Source organism: Chroicocephalus ridibundus, chromosome 2, assembly GCF_963924245.1.
Source record: "Chroicocephalus ridibundus chromosome 2, bChrRid1.1, whole genome shotgun sequence".
NCBI lineage: Eukaryota > Metazoa > Chordata > Aves > Charadriiformes > Laridae > Chroicocephalus > Chroicocephalus ridibundus.
This window is the reverse complement of record NC_086285.1, coordinates 17511326-17535033: the sequence shown is the minus strand read 5'-3', so window position 1 is coordinate 17535033 and position 23708 is coordinate 17511326. Positions and strand designations below refer to the sequence as shown.

Sequence of the window (23708 nt, the reverse complement as noted above, 5' to 3'; positions counted from 1 at the left end):
ATAGTGTGAAGATACATAACAGCCATATACTAAGAACAAATATTAAACAGTAAGTCTGTCCCCATATGCAGATTTCAATGCTAAATCATTTAACTGGGTGGGAGAAAGGAGGATGGCACAAAAGAAAAAATAAAAGAAGAAAAATCAGTCTAACTTTTTTCAAGCAATGGTAAAAGCCCTCTAGCAGCCTATAATTCCTACATGGATCTCATTGTTGAAGTATCTAGGCACTTGATAAGCCTTTGCATAACATCTAGCCACTATTTGGTGGTGATAAACACCTTAATTTGGTAGAAGGGAACGTGGGGAAGAGATTTTAAGCCCACCTCCAGTTACCTGAAAAGCTGCTTCCTATTAATTCTGTGAATCTCGTTCAAGATCAAAAGCCATCAGCCAAAGATCAGAAAATTGAACCCAGGTCATTTATGAAGAGGGCTCCCCTGCACAGCTCTCCTCAAAGCAGCCAGTCATCTAGAGGTTTTGCAGAAAGTGCTGGAGCAGGTGGGTTATTCCCATCAGGATTTTTTTGCAGCAATTAACATCGGGACTGAAGCGCTGCATGTTGTACACAACTGCTGGGCCACATCCAGAAGGCGCATTGTAGTCTGAGAGGGAGATTTTGTCAGAAACACTCATTGTCTGTTACCAGAGTCCAAAATCCATCAACAACGACCTTCACCCAACTCCCCAATAAGTGGAATGATGTGTGTCGTGTATCAGGGCCATGGTAGGGGAGGTTGGCCCAAACACGGTCACAGCCCCACGCTGTTTTCAAAGATGAAAGAACAGAGTGACCACGTCTCAAGGCACTGAGCTGGATTTATTCATTTGACCATATCAGTATCAAACTAGAAATCATCTGTTTAAGATCACGTGTTAGATAGGAGCAGCATTAAATAATAGACACATGAAAAAGAGACTGTGCTTCAGAAAAGATTCAGTGTACAACATACATAGTATGCCATTTTAACACAAATGCTTATAAAGAGTCATCCTAAGCATTGAAGAGAATTTTATAAAAGTTTACCTTCTCATCCCATGGGATGTACAGAACTATGCAGTTTACATAGTTTTACTATCATCCAAAACATCATGTTTCAAATGTATGAGGCACAGCAAGAACAATATAATTCCATTTCCATAGGAACATAAACACAGCTTGTCACTAATGACATGCTTTCCAAACCATAGAACTCACGGCAATTATATATGTGTACAATTTTAAAGTATTAAAAAGCAAGAGCCTGGAGCCTGTCCACTGTTACCAACAGGGAATAACATTTGACCTACCCTTGAAAACTACCCAAGATATCCTTGCAGTAGCTGTAAGACAGGTAGCTGGCAGAGTCACCGCCGTGCTTTGTCAGGGCCAGCTTGCTGTTCTGTTCCCAACGCTAACCCACACAGCCAGCGAAGGATTCCCTACACCCACGGAGAAGGGGGACGGCGCCCTGCTTCGCTCTGACAGCCCTGGGAAGATGCAAAGTTAAAACACATCTCTAACCAAGCGATGCTTTGGCTCCAGAGATAGCTGATAGAAATTAGCTCAGCTTAAGGGAGGCCCTGATTTCCGTTAAGAATGGCCAGAGACTGGCCAAGTCTCAAAGACAGAAAAAGACTGAACCAGTCTTTGACTGGTTGATCAACGACTTTTTTTTTTTTCCTGGAAGGTTTTCTCTAAGGACAGCTCAGATAGACCAAATCTTACAGCCCACATGCTCAATTATTTTTTTTTTCATGACAGTATTTGCAAGCATATATTGTAAGTTTTATAAAAGTGCAAGGCCCAGCACAGGAAGATATCCTGGATTAAGACATTCCCAGCAGTATTCTTTTCACCGTCTTCTTGTTGGTCAACCAGCAGACACACAAGTATCGTTGCTTGGGATCAGCTTATCAGAGCCCCTAAGGGTTTAGCTTAATCATCTGTGCAATTAAACACTATTCACATTTTACAGCCTACAATGGCAATATTTTTATGTACAAGTTTGAAAACAAAGTCTTAAAATCAAGTTTTAAGAGGTAGAGGTCCATTTCTGACCCGCCGACATACAACGTTACTGAGTCAGTCGTATTCTAAGGCTGGTGGTCCCCTAACAATATTGAAGTAACCAGCTAGAGCTCCAAGATCAATGTAGAGCGATCTTTGCCTTTTTAGCAGGTCTGACTCTTCCATGCTCCCAGTACACAAAGAGGAATCTAAAAAGGAAACAGACACAGCATGTCATTATTGCACAAATAGCTACGTTAGTTCAGTTTCATGGCTGCAGACATTACGGGAATTATTGGCCTAATATTTGCTTTTATCTACCTGTGGTTTAGCAAGCTCCATTTTTAAGGACAATACAACATAAAACTCATTAAAATAAAATAAAAAATAAAATAAAATATAAAATAAAATAAAACATCCCAAATCAACCACAACCGTAGGGCAAAGAAAGGTAAGTAGTTTGCTATTGAGAACAGCAAGTGTGTTCAACTCTTTAAAAAAAACCCTCCATCAGCTGGGATAGCTGGACACATTTTCCTCATCCTCTGAGCCATACTGCTAAAGGAGACTTCGGTGCACTAAAAAATTCTGCTAGCTCTCTGCCAGGCGAGAATTCCCCTACATTACAGGGGAATTTTCATCCAAACAGATGACATCCTCTTCGTGTGGCTGGGTGTGACAGTACAGAACAAATACGGTCAGTCTCGATTTTTTCTTCTTTCAAATCAAGGTCTGAAGAAACCTTTGCAATGGCAGAACTCCCCTGAATAGTTGTGTAATGAGCGCCCTGGAATCTCAAGCACCTAAAGTTGTGGTCCAATGGTCAAAATATTTTTTCATCTTCAAAAGAACTGATTCAGATGGCCTGAGCTGGTCAGAGGGTTATGCACCCACAAGGCAAAATCCAGAAGGCACACTGCCGTTCTAAATGCAAAGGCTGTGATTGATTTAAGTGTTAAGTGGATACATTGCAACAACTATGGATTACAGCACCCAAAACTTTGCATAGATATCTTTTCAAATATTTATTGCAATCAAATAAACCACTTGTCTGGGTTCAGTTTTTAAATGCTTTTTGTGAGGATCCTCCAAACATTTTAGAAGTAGAAGAAAAGCATTTTGAAGCCTGATAGCATGTTGCTGGCACCAAATCTCTCTGGGTCTTAATATTATCTAAGGACACACTGAGTTTTCTAACTGGTTCATGTATTATCCTTCATAAAGCACTTATTAATGCACAAGGGAACTGCGTTCTATCCTCCAGTCCTTTCTGGTTTTAAAACAAAGGGCTTGTACTGATGACCCTAAGCAACATTACAGTTTATGGTTTTGTGTGTGTCTTAAAGGAAGCAAAAAATGTTGGTTTTGGTGGTGGTTGTTGGGACTTCTTTTTTTTTTTGGTTACCAAACAAATCACTGGTATCAATAAAACACCTCTACTACTGCAGCAAAATAAGGCAATTTGGGACAGCAGCCTATACTTCGTGAAGAAGAGCCCTGAATGACTGCCAGGGCTTTTTCATGAGCCAGCCCTTCCGGAGCTGCAGAATTCAGGCTAAGTTCTTCCCCTGTTGAAGTCAATGGGCGTTTTACATAACACTTAATGAGCTCTGGGGCTGATCTCATCTGATTGGGATTTTTGCTAGTCCCTCTCCAGAAGCCTTTTGAGTTTCATTTGCTTCTAAACAATCGAGTTTTGACACAAAGTAAAGTCTACAGAGTGCAAGGTAAGTAAGCTTGATGTCATTACCTGTAATGTTTTCTGGCAACTGCAGCTCCTTCCTTGCAAGTAGTCTTTTCCTTTCAAACAACGCCGAGTCCAGACTCTGGCACCGCGGCTGCTCTTCTGGGGGTGGGTGTAAGGCTTCGTGCTTCAGTAAGTCTGCTGCAGACAGCCTATGATTAGGATTCCTTTCTAGAGCTGCTTCTAGCAACTCTCTCATGGAAGTGCTGCAGTCTTCAGCAATGTCCTCTAAGGGGGGAGCTTGCTTGTGTATCTGTTGGAATAAAAAAAAAAAAACCAGACCATTGAAACAGTTATTCCAAAAACAATGGAAGAGGAAGTCACAGATAACCGCATGAGTGGTCTGGGAATTCCCCGCTTACAACTCATCACCTCCCTAAACTGGGCTGATCAATTAGACCAGATTATGTAACTGCACAAAATCCACCTTTTGAAAATCAGTTTTTATCATAATTTTAAAAACTCAAAGCAACTCCAAGCAAGCCTAAAATCCCACGCAATGCAAATTCACCAGATTTCTGTACCATACTGGCAGAACCAGAGAATCAAATTTGCCAGGCTCCGGTTTTTATCTGCAATTTCTAAGCAAAACTGACAAGCAGAACATAGATGGGCTTGTTTCAATCATGTTTCACAATGTTCTAAGCCTGTCCTTGCAGTAAACCCACGGCCTGCAAACTGTAACACAAACCACAGAGATGACTCCAGCTCAGCCTCTGTCTTTCACTAAATGATCAAAACCCACTTCTTCCCTCCCTCCCCCGAAGCAAAAAGGATGATATAATCTCTCTGTCAAATATTTTGATAGTTTTTATATGACTGGAGCTTTCCCAACAAGAGTACAGGAAACCCTTCAGCTGAAACTGAGCTGTGGCTTTGCTAAGGACACTTACAATATAGAGGTAGGATGGATATGCTGAACGTGGATATCTGTTCACCCAGGGTGGGATGCCAGTTTGCATATGAATAATAGTAGCTCCCATGCTGTAGATGTCCGCTTTTGTTGTGTGGCCTCTGCAGAGGATAACTTCAGGGCTCATGTAAATCTGTGAAGAACAGTCAAAAAAAGATTAATCAACAGGGGAAAACAACAAGCGAAGTGATCCGGGAAACACCCCTCTAAGGGGATGCATCCCACTAGTACCTGCAGCTGCTCTGCTCTGCACATTACTGCAATCACAATTTTCTGCTCTGCACATTATCACAATCACAGAGGTTTTTCAGTCTGGCACCTGGACAAATTCATATCCCAGGTTTGCCCTCCCCAGACAGCCACAGCGCAGTGGGGAGGGGACTTAGCTGAGCTGTGAGAGGCTGAGGTTCAAGCCATGGCTCTGCTTTGTGTAGCAGGAACCTCATCCCTTCACAGCAAAAGGAGGTGCCTGAATTGCCAGTTTGTTTTGCCGGGCACTGCTGGGACTGCTCCATTCTGCTTGAACAGCATGGGCCTGCACTAGGCTAACGAAGAAGGTGACCCCGCTGCTAGCCACCCAGCTGAGGGTAGGAGTCCACACCTTAAATCCCTGGATGCTACACAACTCTTCTGGACAGAACTGACAGATATACACCTTCCTGTCTTCCTTATTCTTCTCTCACCCCTTTATCCAATAACATGCACATTGGGGCTTTATCCTAAGAAATAGGACGGTGAGGAACGAGCCAGGTCTAAAGCAAGGCACAAATTAAAAGCCTTAAATCCTGCTGTGTGCCCTTTCCACCAGGTCATGCCAGAGCAGCTATTAAGGCAAGCATCCCTCTTCCATCCTTTTTTTTTTTTTACCCCAAAAATTCTAATCTCGTCTAAACCAAAATAGAGTTTTCCATCCAAACATTTCACTGAAACGTTTGCATTTCTCAGGAAGGATCTGGTGGGAAGCTCCTGCCAGCTCCAGGCAGCTGGGAGCGCAGCTGGAGGAGAACCAGACGGGCAGGACGGAGGAGTCACACCCCAGGACCGTCAGGAGCTGCCCCCACAGCTCCGCCACCGCCACTGGCCCAGGCAGGAGGTTTCAACACAACCCGGGCACAGCCCACAGCACGCTAGGTTAGAGGGCCGCCCTATTTGCTTCTGGTTTCAACTTTTCCCTCACCCAATTTCCCTCTAAAGGAGCCAAACAGAACTTTAATTAGTTCAAGTCATCCTGCCACAAAGAATCACATTAAAAGCCATTAACTGACACAAGAGCAGGAAGTTAAGTCATAACCACATGGTTTGACTACTTATTACCACAGATTGAGAACGGCTGTAGGGCTCACGCAAATTCCAAGGAATATTTCCCAGTAAATCACATACCACGCATCTGCAAACAGAGCTTCAGACCAGAAGCGTGTGCAAAGGTTCAGCAAGTGTCTACAGCTGCCACTTACTCCTGTCCATTGCTTTCCTTGAGGCTAAGATAGAATAAATGTGTCCGCACCCCCACCTTTAAGTCTCATAAGATGCAAAGAACAGAATTTCTACCTTTGTAAAAAAAAAAAATCCTTAGCAAAAACAGTGCGACTTGAATGAAATCTGTATAAACAAAAAGCAGCTGCCTTCTTGAGGAGAAAAGGATGCTGGAACAAGAACCTGTCTGCAGTTACAAAGTGTGAAAATGGTCAAGTTGCATCCTGATTGTACAGGGCCAAAAAGAAAAATGAGATGTTCACCCAAGCTGTGATTTCAGACCAATTTAGACTGGCCTAAGACTCTGTCGTCACCAAAGAAGGCAGCCCAAGCCCCAGGTACCTTCCCCATTCCCAACTCATTCCTACTTGCTGGGCTGGCACTTGCCTGCCAGTCAGACCAGCGACACAACCCGGCTAAAACCCAGTCCTTTCCGTCGTGCTGTGCTAGTTTCAGTCCAGCATTCCTGCAAATGAATCACACCTTCCACACTCAATAAACCTTGGCAGACAACTTTTTCCTCCCCTCAAATAGTTGTCACTGAAGCTTATATTTTTTAACAAAGTGATGGAAACATAACAGAAAGTGTAGCAAATGCCTAGAAAAAGTATTTCCTATAGAGCTGTTTCATCACAACCATGGTATATTGTGCTGCAAGCCTTGTACACGTACTGTTCAGAAAAACCAGGTTTTTCATGCTACACCAACTAAACAAAATTTAACTATCTTTCCATCATTCTGCCCAGAATTGCAACCATTCATTTTCAGAAACACAAGGCAGATTCACTACATTCAGATTTTCTGTGCTATACAAGTGAATAAAAATCCTAAACGCCCAGAGGAGAACATGCACAGGAGAAAGGTAACTCCCACTGCCGCTTCCTTCACGGACACGAGTCCCTGCCAAGGCCAGACGTACCAGAAACCAGCCAGTTCACAGGCACAGTGCTGCATGGCAGTGACAGCCCTAAGAAGGGGTTGCACAACTACGTGCAGCCACAGCACTCCCGGACAACTGCACCACTTCTTCAGGCTGCATAATAGAGGGTACAAAACTCAGGAGGACTTTGGAGAGTCAAGATCTTACTTTGAAAAAAATCAAGGAAGCCAATGTTATCAGAGACTACGGAGGGCATTTGTGAGTGACTGGACAAGGCACCCCACAAGGCTGAACACCGACACCGTGGGGAGGAAGATGCCTAGGAGGAAGACTGTGAGCAGAAAAACCTATAGACTAGCATTCATGATTTTCCTAAAAATCTTTGACTGGTATTTGAAAATCTTTCCCAGCGCGCCCTCTGCAACCTTACTTCTGGCCCTCAGTGTTGTGGCAGAATGGCACGATTCCTGGTTCCGAGGACTGGCTGCCTCTCCCCCGAGACAGCAAACACCAAGCACCACCATGTTTCAGGGTTGTGGGGATTATCTGCTTTCTGAGGACATGACTGCAGATGCTCAACAGTGTGGAATAATTTCTTGCCTACTAAATGAAGAACTAAGTGTTTTTCACAGTTGCTCTTCCCAACATGAACTTGGCTTGTCCTCCAACAGCCAGGAGTGGATCATCACCAGTCCACTCCACAGACCTGGAAATTTTCTGTTCACACACATCTCTGCCCTTGGGAAATACCCTAACAGGGCTTCCAACTCATTCCTGCCATTTTTCTTATTCTCATTAACGGCACACAAAAAACCCCTAAAAAAACAAACAAACAAAAAACCCCAAACCAAAGCAAACCACTCACAAAGCATGCACATTAAATGCCAGAAAGCACGTTGCTTACAGTACAATAAGCATTTTAAGCTCTTAACTCCCCTGACTGGGAAGACAGTGAAAACAAATATCCAAGTATTTTCCCAAATATCCCAAAACCAAGTAAACAAACAAGCCTGACTTTCTGTGAAATCTTACGTTTATCCCGCCCTTCCAAGGACTGAGATGTTCTCTGTCAGTTATTCAAGTACCTCCTCTAAACACATGCCTGGGCTGTGGAAGACTATCAAAATGATAAGCACCAACATTTCAGCTGAAGTGCTTCCTGCAAAAAACCTCCTCCAGAGGCAGAAAGCATGCAAAGCCGCATTTGCAGCAGCTATCCAAGCTAATTGTTGCTGCTTGCTTGTTTACTAAAGCTCCAGCCCTGGAAACCCTTCGATACGACGGTAGCCCAAGTGGCGTGCAGGACCCCTGTGCACATTCAGAGTCAAAGTCACTGAGAGCATTTAAAAGGCCCCCACCTCCGCCACTGTAACGCCTAAGTAGTTTATCAGATAATCATCAACTGTGCCATACATAACCCCCAAAGGACAAGAGGGTTACATGTAGATGAGGAACAGAGCTCAGAAATGCTAAGGGGTGAAACCCAGAGGTCTGTAATTGCTGTGGTTTCAAAGGAGGAGTCAAACTACTGCGTTGAGCAGGTCACCCCAGTCCACAGCTGGTATCTCAGAAGAAATCTTTGCTAGAGCAAAGAACCAAATTCTGAAGCAGCTGACTCACTGCAAACAACCCTTCTCAGAGCATTGTTCCTTTGCTGGACTTCAGTGAACCCCAATTTCTCTTTGACTTCAAATTTAATAATCGTTAACAAACGGGACTCCAGAGAAGGTGACGCAGCTTTCAAAGTGTGACACCTGATTCTCCTTTCAGTAAGTTGAAAATAAAAAAAAAATATAATTGAGACTATATTAATGTTTATAATTTTTTGATAAGTTATTATGAAACTCTTTTGCCCAAGCTTCTACCCTCAAGCTCCAAATTTGAGCCCAAGCACCACAACCATGGGAATAATACAACATAAGGACTTTTGTCCCTCCAGCTTCTTACCTCTGTTCCTCTAAGGTCTTTGGGGTAATAAATGTCTTCAGTCATTTGCACGCTTAGGCCAAAATCCACCAAAACAGCCTTAGTTGACATAAAGACAATGTTGCTTGCTAAAAGAAAACCAAAAATACAGCGTTTTAAGTTTCTAGCACATTGGGCACTTATTTTACAACATGCCTGTTTCATTTGGTTGTTAGCCTGAAAAGGGAGATTAGCACAACCAGTCTCTATAGCCAACACAGCCCTTCTCCTAGCCAAAACAGGTCTGTTAGTGATTGGGTCCTATTTTAAATCATATCTTAAAAATCAAACTGGACTGGTTTATGTAAAAGGAGAACCAATGTTTGGACATTTCCCTATCTTTTAAAAAAGAAAAAAAGAAAAGAGAGAGAGAGAAAAATGGCTGAGGTTAAGGGACGAAAGTGGGAAACTGGTAGGCGCCTCAGCACAGCGAGGCTTGCTCTAAAGATGTTTGATGGCCTCCAAGGTGGAGAGCATGCTGTTGCAGGTCTGGCTACAAACAACATAACTGTTGGTTACCAAGAGGTTTCTCTACACTAACGATTTAAATGAAGACAGATGTAGAGAGGAATCAAGGCCCCTGCAGAGCAACCACATGGTCTCCTGCACTGGTCAGCGAGAGTGCCTCAGCATGATGAGAGAGGACAGACTATGGCTGCAAAAGTCATAAAAGACAGTGGTCCAAACTCCCACTGAATTGCAGCAATATCTAGGAGCTTAATTCACTCTCCTTCATAAAACTCTGCCCAAGGCACAACTTCATACTCAGTGGCTTTCTTTGCAGGTGTATTTCTGATCAAATATTTATGAAGATAGTGCTCTGTGTAAGCCTTGAGAAATTCTTGTTTGCTGTTTCAGAAGATGTGGACAAACGGAGTCTCCAAGTTACACTACAGAAACATGTTTCCTTTCTCCCAAAGGAAACTGTGCGTCATTTTCCATCTTGACATTGTCCACCAAGATGTAGGCTTGATTTCAGTGGTACTGGCTCCTGAAGCAATCCTTCACGTACCTGCCACCTTACCAGTGCTACGAAACTACCTACATAAATGCGTAATTCTAGGGATACCTTTGAAGATATGGATTTTAAACACCACATAAAGGACAGTGCAGAGGACCACACCGCCACAGTGCAGCAAGCTCTGCTGCCTGCTTGGGACCAGACCCAGTCCCAGCTTTGGCTGCTTTCGGACTAAGGTTCCCACCACCAAATAACCTTATATTTAACCACTTTTCAACCAAGGGTTAAAATGCGTGGCAGCACTGAGCTGCTCCCAAGAGCCAACAGAAAGTCCTCTTCCCCTTCCAGGCTCAGGGCAGTCTTTATCTCAGCAAAACACCCCATCTTCTCCTGCATCGAACAGGCTTTTTCTATCAATTCCGCCTGGCAAGGGAAAACACACACCTCGGCTCCCTGGAGCGGAGTCCTGGTTGCCATTAAGGGCCCGGGTTCCCCAGCTCACTCAGCAAGGCAGAAAAAGGCTGGGAAAAGCGAAACGCACCCACATCCACCACATTCACAATGGGTTGGTTCTCCTATCCACTATCTAGATGCTGTGGGTTGGGTTTTGGCTGGGTTGGTTTTTAAACCTTTTAATTAATGTCATTGGTACTGCCAATTACAATAAACCCATAGGAAACTCTTACTACAAGCAAGAAAGCACAACTAAGGGAAAATTTAGCAGCTTTATAGTTCTCAAAATCTCAAAGGGTTACATCTGAAGTACTGACCCACATTAACTAAAAAAAAAAAAAAAAAGCAAAACCGAGATAAAAATTTAGCAGTTGCCAATAATTGTCTTCTGTCAACTATTTACTGTAACACTTCGGTTTGAACATTTCTATTTTAAACCCTCAAGTTTATCAAAAAATAACTCGCAGAAGAGATACATTTTCATTAAAAGCATTGTTACTAGAAAGGCAGAATTTAACTGTCTGCGGGAAGAGGTGATGCTGAGAGAAAGAGTATGTAATATTGAACTAAACATAATGCATTAAAAGTAAACTTTGAAGCAATTTAATATTAATATATTTAATTCAGGTTTAATATCAATATGTTTTGATTATTTATATGTGTTAATACCCAGAGCTTTTTAAAAGCAAATATATACTAAAATTTGCAGTAATTGTTGAAAGAAAAAAAACCAGTAAAAATTGCATATTTAGTTCCAAAGTGTCTCAAACTGAGGAAGAGCCACGCAGAAACATAAAATCTAAAAGAAGGTGCAAGTGGAAGGTGGGGCATGGAAGCACTCAGGCTGAATTTACATGGAAAGAGGGAAACCTCTGGCTTAACACAGACTGGTAATTTCACTCATTTTCTTTAGGTTTTGATTTCAAACTGAGTTGCTCAAGAAAGGCAAAGGAAATAGGACTTTCAAATCACCCTCTCCACTGAAGTGAACTAATAAATAGTGTAAATAATGATTATCTGCAGAACCTGACCTTATCATTTGTGGAGCATTACCCACCCCTCCCACCCAGAGATGCAAGGCTATGCACCCCAGATCAGTCCCAGGCTCTCCCAGTTCAGTCCCAGGCTCTCCACTGGAGCCTAAGCCCCAGCCCAGCCCGGACCAGAAAGCACTCCAAGGAATCACACACACATACGTTTGATATCGTGGTGGATAATCCTCTTGGAGTGGAGAAAGTCAAGTCCTTTCAGAATATGCTTTGTCACCCAAATGATTTCGAATTCTCTCATAGGACCACAACTCTCCAGCTTTTCCATGACAGATCCTCCCTCTCCAGCTTCCATAAAGAGATGGATTGTCTCATCCCACAAAATAGCACCGTATAATTCTGCAATGTTTTCGTGGCGGAAACATGCCTGTATTTCAACATCTGATGGTTTGAACTGTTCCACTGGCACCTGGGACATTGAAACAAAATGACAGAAAAGCAGCTCAAAAACCAAGTTATCCGTACTAACACTAGTTATCCTATAGATTAAAACAGAAGAAGGAAGCAAAGCACTCCTATCCACTTGTTAAAATATGGAGCTTTATTTTGATGCTGTGACTTTTTCTTCCTTTCCAGTTGAGACACATCCTGTTTAAAGTTGAGAGAGTTTTTGGAACCATGCCCAAATAAAAAAGTGCAATCTTCCAGAAAAAACAGCGTAGCAAGTTATTCCCGTCAAAATCCGGTGGTTACGCAAAAGCTCTGCGCAAACTTCCTGGGGAAGGAGATAGAAATCCCGCTGCCTTTTCCATTAGCTTTGCGCAGTCTCATCTGCTCTTGCAGAACTCCGGCTGACACGTGGGTCGGTGCTGGCAGCGCCCAGCACAGCCCAGGGACTGACCACGCTCGGGTCCTTACCGAGCAACCCTTATCAGCGCTGTCTTATGGCTTACAAGAAATGAAACTTGTTTTAAAGCCAGCACCCGCAGCACTACATTTTTTTAAAAAGTACTGATGGCAGATTGCTAAGATAATGAAAAGCAGTGTTTGCTTGCACACGGAAAGGCTACTACCGCTCTTTTTATTCTCCTTCCCTCAGACTTGTGGCTGTGAACCAAATAAGGGGCTAATATTTTTATTGCAATGAGAAATACCATTTATATTTTCAGAAACATTAGGAAGCTTTACTTCTGCAGTGGGCTATGCAGGAGTGGCAAACTAAATCTGTCCACGTGGGGATACACTGGCTGCAAGGGAAGGACATACAACGGCCTTCTCAACTCCTTCACACGTGGAAGTAATGCAGGTCCTTATTCATGATCTGAGGGATACAGAGCAGCGTCCCAGCAGCTTTACTCGCAATAAATATTTACTGCTCTATTTAGAATGGTATATCAAAAGGTAAAGCTGAAAGAAAACGTTGGCTTGTATAAAAATAGGGGTGTGCTTAGCAGTTTTCTTGAGACGTGTCACAACCTTGTGCTCAGTCAGAACTGAAAGCACAGCGAGAGCTGCACACATAAGCTGAGCTCTCAGGGACATTATGGCACTGGAGTAAAGAAAACTTATATCTGAAGACCCCAGTTAAAGGACAAAATCCCAAAACCATCTGCAGCAACAGGGTTTTGCTATCACCTTCAGCAGGGACGTGATCTCATGCTGGTCATTTACCACCACGAGTACAGCAGGACAAGTAGAAATTCTTCTACTGCTGCACTGCAGCAAGCCTGCCCATGTGGCACTTACATGGACTTCCAGATACTTTCAAAATGCTGAAACTGTTGCAGTTTAAGAGACAAAAATTTAAACAAGCTAACAGTTAAAAATCTGCATTTTTTTCTACCTTGTGTAGGCCAACAAAACCAAGATGATAATCAGCCTAACAGTGGAATTTTATGCAGACATATTTAAAAATATACTGTATGTACTGTCGTATAATATTTGCTCAGAGATAAAACTACTGAACTAACATACCAGTTTGCATGCCATTCGTTTCTTGGTTTCTCTGTCTTGGGCTAAGTACACCTTCCCAAAAGCTCCCCGAGGAATAAAATCAGAGCCAATGTTCCTGTAAGTCAGCTTCCACGGAAACAGGAGCACATCCGAGTCGATTTGATAGCGCCCATTCTTGGGCGTGATCTGTAGAGTTAAATTAAAAAAAAAAAACAAAAAAAAAAATCACTATGAAGTTCAAGCCTAATTCATTTTATATATGTAGTGGTGAAAAAAAACCAAATCACTTATATATGTGCATGATGTATGTGATCTGTTTGGCAGTCTTTATTTAGAAACACCAAATGGGAACAGCATGTGAGGTGTGGCATTCATTCACAGCCCAGGCATCCACGTTTCTCTCCAGTGACTAACTTACAAAGTGTAAGTTGCAATTAATTGTCGTGAAACAACAACAACAGCAGCTGGGTTAATGAAATTACCCACCTCGTGTTATTAGATTTACCTGCACATGTTTGTCCTTCCTGTAATCTGCTAACTTGTTATGCCACATACCTGTTACTCACAGGCTATCTTACATGATGTGAGCAAGAGTTTCAGCATTTCCTAATATCACATGTATGGCTAGGGGAACACGTTTGAATTTCTATCTTGTATCAGAGTTTCTGCTGCTTAGTAAAAGGTCAAATAAGTCTGCTGCGATTTTACCAGCCACCTTCTTTTAGTTTTATACTGTAGTTCAAAAAAAAAAAAAAAAAAAAGAGCGGGAGTCACACTGTCTGCTTTAGGTGGGTAATGTTGAGAGCTTTGGTTCTCTATACTGTCAACGAGGCAAGGAGGGCTCCTCCAGGAAGCGATTCAGAGCATCTAAGGCAGTATCTTGCTCTAAATCTTTCTCTGAAACAACTCCCTCCCTCTGCACGTGAGAGAGAGAGACCAAACTCCTAACTACAGCCAGTACTGCTTGAGGTTTGACATTATTTCTTCAGTCTTTTAATATTCTCTCAGCTAAAGAATTAGTAATGTTTCCCGTGAATATGCTTCTAATTAATTCAGGGATATATAGTACTGTCAGTATCTGGAATATCATTAACCTGTTTACTGCTACTTTATTGAGACTCTTGAAGATATGTAAAAGCAGATCAAGGATATTTATCACTTCACGTCTGTCACATGGCCTCATGTACTCAGCTCTTCAACTACTCTTTTAAAGATAACAGCATGTTAGGAAGATTATTTGGTTTAGATTTCTTTTTAAGATATAACACACACAACATTCTGTGCTTTAGCTGCCTCCTGGTTTTCAATTAGGAAAGTGTCTTCTTGGCTGCTAAAACTGTCATTTGTAACTAGTATCTACACAAAATAAGTTAATTCTTCAAAGTTCTTCATTTTGGGGAGGATAAGTTCTTAACTGTTGGGGGTATGTGCCTTTTAATAAAAAGTATTTTGCTTAGGATACCCAGAATGAGCCTCCCCTCTACTTATCAGGACCAAGGTAAAGACTCTGGCAATCCGTACATCTCGCCTGCTCGCTTCTGCATTTCAAGGGGTTGAGACTACCTAATCCGCATGGGTTACACCTCTCCTGGAAACTGAGGAAACCACAACACAGACCGAGCAGAGCGGGTTTGCAGAACAGGAGAGCAACAACCACCGCACTATTCACATGTTCAGGAGGCTTTCAGGACTAGTTTCCAGCCTGGTCCCATGGGATGAATCTCATTTGTGGCTGTAAGGTATCCTTCAGTTTAGTTTCAGCTGAAACTAATCCAAGACCCTTCGTGACACAAGCCACAGTGCAGTCAGTGGGGGTCACCAGGCAATCAGAAACACTCCTGATCCTAACTAAACTGCTGTAGATATTAACGATGCAGGTGCGCCTGCTGAAATGCATGTACAGGTAATGCCCTGCCTCCAGTCCTCAGTTGCTTAATGGGATCACGTGCACCTAATAGTACTTGGTTCATACCAATTGTATGCATCTGTAGAAACAATATGCAAGCAAAACAACCACGAGTATGTAGAACAGTGTCTACCCTAAGTATAGGAAACATTTAATATTAGTAAGTGTCATTTCAATGTTAGAGTTTAAAAGGGACTGTTTTGCAACACTGCAATGCTCCCTCCAAATCAGAATAAAGCAATACCCTGTGCTATTTCACACCTGAGCAACCAGTAAGCCTCAAGCAACCAATGTTCACATATAAAACATATTACATGCAAGATATTTAAGATGATAGATGTAGACTATCTTAAGAAAATAAAGCAGCAGCACAAAAATATATGAACAAACTTCCATTTCACAATTGCTTGTTTCTAGAGCAACTGATTTTAAAAACAAGTCCAATGACACCAATATCTACAGATGCTTATAGAACACAAATCATTTTAGGAAAAAAATGAACATATCTCCAAACAAGCCATCTGTACTTGAATTTAGCAGTGTGTGATACTATGTAATATCGTAATTCTGAAAGCCACAGTTGTTACTATACACTTTTCTCCTTACATTACTACTTTTTACATTTTGTGCAGATAGGGTGAATACCAAAATAGATCCTAGACCTTTACTTGGGAGTTTTGCATAACACTGGAATACCCTTACCGTCTCCCAAACCTGTAAGCCACCATAGTTGTACCTTTTGCTTTTTTACTGTGGGTCTCAAGTTTGTATTCAACATTGGGAAATGTTTTCTAATCTCCAGGGATACCAAGAGGCAACATAGTGTGGATCTTTCTGAACAGCAGACCTTTCTCCTTAGCTGCCTGAGACTGCAGGGGCCAGACTTGATGACCTCAGAGATCCCCTCAGTCCCAGGTTTGCACAGGGAACAACAGCCTGTTACTCCAGGGACTGGGGGTGACCTTTATTTACATTCATTAAAAACTTCTGACTCCTAAGGTCTACTAATTTGCAAGTAAAAAGAAAAAGAGACATACCATATTCAAGAGGATTCCAGATTCTTGCTGTCTGCATCCTTTAAACTGTTTTGCAGTGTTGGACACCTGATTTGCAAAAGCAAGCAGGTCTTCCACAGTCCCGTATTTGACAGAGGACATCAAAGAAACCTCCCTTTCACAAAACAGTAAAGATTCCGCACGTTCTTCATTTTGATTTGCCTCTTCACACATTGCAATTAAGCTGTCTTCATAGACTGCAAGGTCTCCACCTGGATAAAGGTTTTCCATGATGTCTATCACCTCAGACATATTTAAATTAGTTAGCAACAAGTCAATCTCCTCTTTGCTATCACTACCCGTGCTCATATACTCCATTACTGTCCACTTTGCAAAACCACTCCTGAAAAAAAAGAAACAAACAAACCTGAAAACACTTCTCACCTAAATTTGTTTTAGCAAAGTAAAAAAAAAAAAAAAAAAGTGATCAGGATGATAGCTCATTATTATACAGATAGATTTAAAATTATTAATTTGTATTACGAAGAAAATCATAGTTAGTAGACTGGGTGAAGAGGAAATGGAGGAAAAGTCTTTGCTAGTGAAATTTTATTTAGAGGTTATTAGCGAACCTCCCCTGTCATTCATTCTTGGAATTTACTATGATAAAGCTTTTCGTTAGAGGAACTGGCACAGTAAGGAAGCACAAATTAGTTATATTTTGCTGGACATGCAAAAGTGAAGGAGCACCCTCAATACAATTGAAGGAATTTATTATTTGGAAATGAATGACAGAGAGACATATAAACATACTCAATTAGTTTATCGCCAAGCTTTTAGGAGCAATTTATGTGATGTGTCCAGAAAGAAAAGAAGGTCATGGAGCAAGATCATTCCACTAATAATAAGCACCTGTTAGTATCATTGCATAAAGTACAAGCAAGTCATCACCTGAGATACACAATCCACGTTTTTTTGCAAATAACTGATCAGAACTAGACTTGAACTGAAATTTTCACCAGTTTCAGAAGAAAGACAGAAATTGAGCTAGCATAAAAGCAATGAGCTTTTGAAGCAGTTTCCAGCAGTTTGTTCTGCCCTTGCTAGTCCTAACAATAACTTTTTAAGATAAATCTTCACCGTTTTGCTGAAGTGGACTTTCACTACAAGAAACTGGGTTCAACATCCCAAAAAGTCCCTTCCCATCCCAGGTTCCTACTTCAAGCCAGAGAGAGTTACTCTGTTCAAGTTAAACACATATACGTGATCAGTCATTAAAATACTTACACAAATAGTTTTCAACACATAAACGTCCAAGGCACTTACCTTGTATTTATCCTGGTTACATCACACAAAACCATCAAAAACTTCTCAATATAATCCCTAAAGTCGTCATGTTTCTTGAACCCGTATTTACCACCGATGATAATTTCACAGCGTTCTGTAGCAGTCTATTAAAAAAAGTAAAACAAATAAAGCCATGGCAGACCAGCTCAAGCAGAAGGACTGGTTTGTACTCATATGATCATTTGCTTCACAGGCTTCACGGAAAGAAAAACTAGTAATCACAAGGCTGAGATAACAGGGGATTTTTCTGCAGAAAAAGATGACAGCTCAAAAAAGAATCAAAGTACTGTATGATCATCCAGATTTCCAAGTAGTAGTGAAAAATAGTTTTTCCATGGTTAGGTCCTGAGTCTTATTCTCCCTGCCTCATGCTTGCTAATAGCAAAGAGAAGGAGCTCCGTTTCCTCTAGCAGAACTGAGTAGAGCATGCCCTATTTAGAGAGCTCTCATTTCCTTTTTTCATAATCCACTGCAAGCATCTATTTTGGGCAAACGATAACAACCAGACAAAAAAGATACTGGTGAAAAAAAAAAAAAAAAGAAAAAAAAAAAAGAAAAGCAGCAAGCACAACCTATTTATCTCAAGGACAAGCAGGAGACTCGGTCCCCTGAGGCCATGAAGCAATGTCGTTTACCCAGGTACAGTTTCTAGTTACGATCATTATCTTTCTTACCCTCCCCGCAAGGACTTGGAAGCTTTGTGGCACATATTTCTCATGGGTTAGAGTATTTACGTCAGCTCTAACGTTGAAGAAAACCGAGTAAAATGACGCGTCCGACTTGGCAAAGAACCTCAGACCACGTGCTGCGAGTTCGAAAGGCAGGGGAGCACAGCTCAGCAGATGCAGTGTAGGAAAAGGCAAGGGGAGTGCCTGCGGTGCAACGCGCTCCTTTTCAAACCCCCGGGGTGACGGTGGCAGAGCAGCACCATGCCTCCCCATCCCCCCGGGACGGTCATGGAGACTTTCACCAGAGCTCTACACCGCTTCACCCAGCCTCAAGTCAACCCCTAGCATTAGGGCAGCCGGGTAGGAAACCTTGTGGTCACTAGCACTACTCGAGCACCCAGGCTTTGTATCCGGGGTGCTCAGAGAGGTCAGGTTTTTCCAACCTATACAAAAAATAAAACATGATAAGGGTGTTTTCTAACCCCTAACATCACATCTTCTTGCTCTATGCCCAAGATAAAGGCTGTTAACAAAGGTGGAAAGTGTTTACTCTTTATAATAAAGGAGATGTCTATTTTTCCCCACAGCAGGACTTTCATTCATTGCTCTTTTTTTGGTGCTGAATTAGTGGGGGCGGTGAGAAAAGAAACAGTCCAGTCATAAATGGAACCGAGAGACTGCATGTGTAAAGTCAGGTAAAGTTAGAAACTAGTCCTGAGGGACTTTCTGGAGAAAAACATGAGCCTCTAGATGCTCTAGTCTTTTGTGGATAAAGACAAGTATGTACCATAATTAAACTAATTCCCTCTCTGATAATGTTTTCATGCATAAGACAGCTAGCTGTACAGTTTAGACCAACTGCAGCTTTCCATAAGTGCCAGCTCTGCTCTGTTCCTCAAAATGTTCCCAAACTACAGCACAATACTAATAATATTCTTGGCAGTTTCACTACTATCCAAAAAGCTCTGAATAACAAGGAAAAGTGACTATAACCTGCGTATTCTCAGTTCTGTGCTTTCAGTGCTTGCGAAAAGCAGCAGACCCTTCATTTTTCCCTATATCTAGCAAATTCTAAACACTAAATGTTTGCATAATGAGCGCAGTGTCTAGACTATATAAAGCTGATTTTTTAAATTATGCAGCAATTTATGTATTATATTTCCACAACTGGCAAAAAAGGTGTCCACTTGCCAACAGGGAATTCATTCTTCCTTTTCATCCCTAAAATCCTGTACTAGTATCTGTGGTGGCCGCTCGAGTAATGTTTTAAATCATTCTATACAATCCAGGTACATGAAGAAATTACATCACTAAGCATGCTGTACTTCGGTTGTCAGTTAAAAAACCTGGTTTTACATACAGTGGAGAAACAAAACTAATTGTAAGCACTTAAGTCAGTTGCTAAAGCACAAGACTCTTTCTCCAGTTCTGCCATTATTTCGACATCATCACATGAGTAATTTGTGAGCCAAGAGTTTATTTCTTTATTTATCAAGAGTAGCTTTTCGTTAAGCTCCTTTTTCTGAGAAGTGTGCTGCTTGAGAGCATCCTTATATCCATATTAAAATAAGAGTAACAGTCTTCTGAGCTCCTGTGGGATTTTTTGTGTGTTAAGGACCAATAAAACAAAAAAAACGAACAAAATCTACAATAAAAATTAAAAACCAAAATCAGCTAGAGCCACCAAACCCCAAACCTAATCAAAAACTGCACCAACTGGCTCAACACAACCATACACCCATCATAAAGATTTCTTGTGCTGCTTTAGTCAATAATTTTCTGGCCTAAGTGGCAAGTACTTGTCCATCAGTGATGAAAAAAAGTCCTTATTTGCTTTTAAGAAAAGTTATCAACAGACTTTGAAAAAGAAAATCCCTTTGGGAAAAAAAAAAAAAAAAAAAAAAGGTTCTGCTGCTAAAGGACAAAAAGTACCAAGAATTTCACTTTTACAGCATTTCAGATTTTCACTTGGGAAAAAGAAAAGAAAACAGAAGCTCCTAGCACTGACAGCGGCAACAAGCTCCCCTCCTGCAGGGACGTGTTCCAGTGCCCCCCTTCCCGCCCTGCAGCCCCCCGGCGGCAGCACAGGTGCTGGAGAGCAAACGACTCCAGCGACAAACACGACCAGGAGGCTGAGGACAGCCAGCAACCTGCCCAGCTACAGCCCCCCGCACCTCCATCCCCGCTGCCGGACCCCGACAGCCCCCCGCACCTCCATCCCCGCTGCCGGCCACCCACAGCCCCCCGCACCTCCATCCCCGCTGCCGGACCCCGACAGCCCCCCGCACCTCCATCCCCGCTGCCGGACCCCGACAGCCCCCCGCACCTCCATCCCCGCTGCCGGACCCCGACAGCCCCCCGCACCTCCATCCCCGCTGCCGGTCGAGCTGGCGGACGAGCGGAGAGGCGTCCGAGCCGCCTCCGCAGCCCCGTCCCGTCGCGTGCCGTCGGGGCTCTCCCGACGCTTCTCCCCGCTCGCCCGTCCCCGCTCCCCCCGCCGCCCGTCCCCGCTTACCGGCGGGGCTCCCGGAGAGGCCGCACCGCCCGTCCGCTCGCCGCCAGCGCCGGGGCCGCTCGGCCGGGTCCCGCGGGAAACTCCCGTGGGCGGGGAAGGGCGCAGGTAGCGCCGCCCGCCCCTGGCCGAGGGCGGGGGGCGGCTCCAGCACCCGTTTCTATTTCGGTTTCCTGGAAGGCGGGAGAGAGCGCGGCCATCACCCTCTCGTCGTGCCCCAGCGCCTCCCTGGCGGCGGCGTTTCCTGGTGGCATCGGCGAACCCCTTCCCACGCCCCCCCCCGCCGCCGCCGCCGCCGATCCCACCGGCCTCCTACACGCATTTAGTTTGAGCGTTGTCCGAGTAAAACTTCAGCTGAAACTCTGGTGGAATTTAGGACAACAATGTGAAGGATTTGTCAGTGGCAGCAGATTAAAATACTCCAGGAGGCAGCAGCCTGAGTTTGGCAAACAAAAAGGCAGTAACTCTTGCAGGACCGTGCTGCCCAATAGCTCCTCTTCAGTGAATTAGTTTTTAAGGAGAGAAGTGGCACCTCTTGATCACCAAAAACAGCTGCTGCAGCCATGAGCCTGAGTTGAACCTGTCTCCAGATCTCATGAGACACGAGCTGCATTTTCTGATAATTATCTGCACTGTAACAACTATTTGCTTATTGAAGTCAACAGCCAAACTTTCATTATAAAGTTCCAGGACAAACACTCATCTTAGGCTTCTGTGTTTATTATCAATACATACAACTCCTTTTCTGTTTATATTATCCAGACGCACTGAGTCCTTCGTTTAAAGGTTACGCATTTGCTACCTCTCCTATGCTGTTCAAAATTGTCCAAAGTATGGCACAAATGACGTTCTGAAACATGCAGGGATTCAGACAGACTCACTACTTGATTTTGTTTTCCTTAGCATCACAATTTAGCATGTGGAACACTGCTAGCAGTGTTAACCTCATGGTTTCTTCTCCAAAATACACAGATGATAAATACATTGGCAAATCTCCATAAAGGAATCCATATCTTCTTCGTTGAGTTTGATCTTGTTCGCTTGCACTATTCAGTGCATTTGCTAAGAAACATCCGTGAAAAAATGTAAGAAAATTGAAGACGATTAAAGCAAAGAAAAAACAGAGGAAGAAAATAAAAGGGATTTAAGAATAAGGTAGAGCAGAGGTAAAAAGGAGAGAGGTCAGACGTAGGAGAGGGTGGAATTGGCAACACCTTGAAAGTGGGAGGTTAACGCTGAGTAACACATCCTTAACGTGCAGCAGCTCTCACGCTAGGATACCTTGGATATCCTCTTTCAGGAACTTGCTTGGGTTATTAGTTTTACTAAACCCACAATTAATTTTAATGAAACCATTTTCCTTTTTTAGACCAGCTTCAAAGGGAAAAAGAGGAGGAGTTTCTCTCTCTCCACATCAAGGAATTTAGGAAGGACAAGTCATAGAATTCCAGAGGAAATTTGCGTACTTACCACGGAGAGAGGGAGGAAATACAAGTTTCTGCTCCATGGCACGTGTACATAGGATATAAATTGAAACGTAGTATTTTAAAAACAATCTACTCTCTGTCTCCTGGGTCATCCTGGGATACAAAACAAAGATAATAAGGTTATAGCAATTACCTACAGACCCTGACTTAGCTGGAGGCTACCAGGAATGTAGCCCTGCAGTGAAGACCTGCTAATGCACAAAGGTGATGCATGACCCCTAACAAACACTACAGCTGTACCCACAAGTTTTACATAAATTACTGTTTTAAAATACTAAAGAAAAGAATGTCTTCTCAGTTCCACACCCTAGGAACCACACAGCAGGCCCACAAAGACCTCCCGGGCGCCCTGCAGCTCTGCCTTTCTGATCCTGCAGAACGTGCATACTGCCGTCTCGTCACAGAATCACAGAATGGTAGGGGTTGGAAGGGACCTTTGGAGACCATCCAGCCCAACCCCCTGCCAAAGCAGGTCACCTAGAGCAGGCTGGGTAGGAACGCATCCAGGCGGGTTTTGAATATCTCCAGAGAAGGAGACTCCACAGCCTCTCTGGGCAGCCTGTGCTCTGCCACCCTCAAAGTAAAGTTTTTCCTCATGTTGAGATGGAATTTCCTGTGTTCCACTTTGTGCCTGTTGCCTCTTGTCCTGTTACTGGGCACCACTAAATGAATGTGGCCCCATACTCTTGACACCCACCCTTTAGGTATTTATAAGGATTAATGAGATCCCTTCTCAGTCTTCTCTTCTCCAGACTAAACAGACCCAGGCCTCAGCCTTTCCTCCTAAGAGAGGTCTCCTTGATCATCTTTGTAGCCTCCTGCTGCACCCTGTCCAGTAGTTCCTTGTCCTTCTTGAACTGGGGAGCCCAGAACTGGACACAGTACTCCAGATGTGGCCTCACCAGGGCAGAGCAGAGCGGGAGGATGGCTTCCCTCGACCTGCTGGCCACGCTCTTTTTAATGCACCCCAGGAGACCACTGGCCTTCTTGGCCACAAGGGCATGTTGCTGGCTCACGGTGAACTTCATCAGGACTCCCCGGTCTCTCTCTGCAGCGCTGCTTTCCAGCAGGTCAGTTCTCGTTTGTCACCCCGCTTTCCCATCCCCGCCATGGGACCGGACAAATGTTTTATTTCCCCTCGGGGTTCACCTGCACACCCGCCATTACCCTCCTGCCCCGGCCTGGTGGGGCTCCCGTGAGGGCTGACCGCAGGCCCTGCCAGCCCGGCACGCAGGAGGCCCGGGCCGATCCCTCGCACCGGGCGGGCAGCTGCCCGCACCCAGGGGCCTCGGGCCTGGACAGGTTTTCTCCCTCCTGCCAGCCGCCTGCTCTCACACGCCTCGGCGGCACCAACAGACCTTCCCGGCCCGGGAGACGCCGTGCCCGTGGCGCAGGGCCGGCCCGGGGCAAAGGGAGCCTCTCCGAGCCGGACGGAGGAAGGCTGAGCCTCGCCGGCCGCCGTCGAGCGCGGC

General features: G+C 43.7%; 1 protein-coding gene across 3 annotated transcripts; it reads right to left on the bottom strand.

The window, feature by feature from the left end:
• Positions 1-822: 822 nt before the first annotated feature.
• Positions 823-20960, bottom strand: MAP3K8 (mitogen-activated protein kinase kinase kinase 8). Of its 3 annotated transcripts, none has more exons than XM_063323865.1 (9): positions 20753-20960; positions 17549-17673; positions 16265-16649; positions 13343-13507; positions 11576-11837; positions 8948-9054; positions 4628-4780; positions 3741-3987; positions 823-2199 (listed from the first exon to the last, which is right to left on the bottom strand). In XM_063323865.1, the coding sequence occupies exons 2-9, from the start codon at positions 17581-17583 to the stop codon at positions 2066-2068; spliced, it is 1488 nt and encodes a 495-aa protein (XP_063179935.1). In that variant the 5' UTR covers positions 17584-17673; positions 20753-20960; the 3' UTR covers positions 823-2065. The 3 variants fall into 3 exon arrangements, with proteins under 3 accessions (XP_063179935.1, XP_063179936.1, XP_063179937.1); XM_063323866.1 differs by having other exon boundaries at positions 16265-16625; XM_063323867.1 differs by lacking the exon at positions 20753-20960 and having other exon boundaries at positions 16265-16494; positions 17549-18836.
• Between the last annotated feature and the right edge of the window lie 2748 nt (positions 20961-23708).

What these genes read in the sequence shown, in the direction of transcription:
- MAP3K8 (XM_063323865.1), bottom strand. Translation starts at nt 17,583, where the DNA reads ATGGTTTTGTGTGATGTAACCAGGATAAATACAAG. An exon ending in TATCCACCACGATATCAAAC is followed by an intron (nt 9,055 to 11,575) that starts GTATGTGTGTGT and finishes GTTTTCTTTTAG; the next exon opens with CAAGCAACATTGTCTTTATG. An exon ending in AAGACCTTAGAGGAACAGAG is followed by an intron (nt 4,781 to 8,947) that starts GTAAGAAGCTGG and finishes TGTTCTTCACAG; the next exon opens with ATTTACATGAGCCCTGAAGT.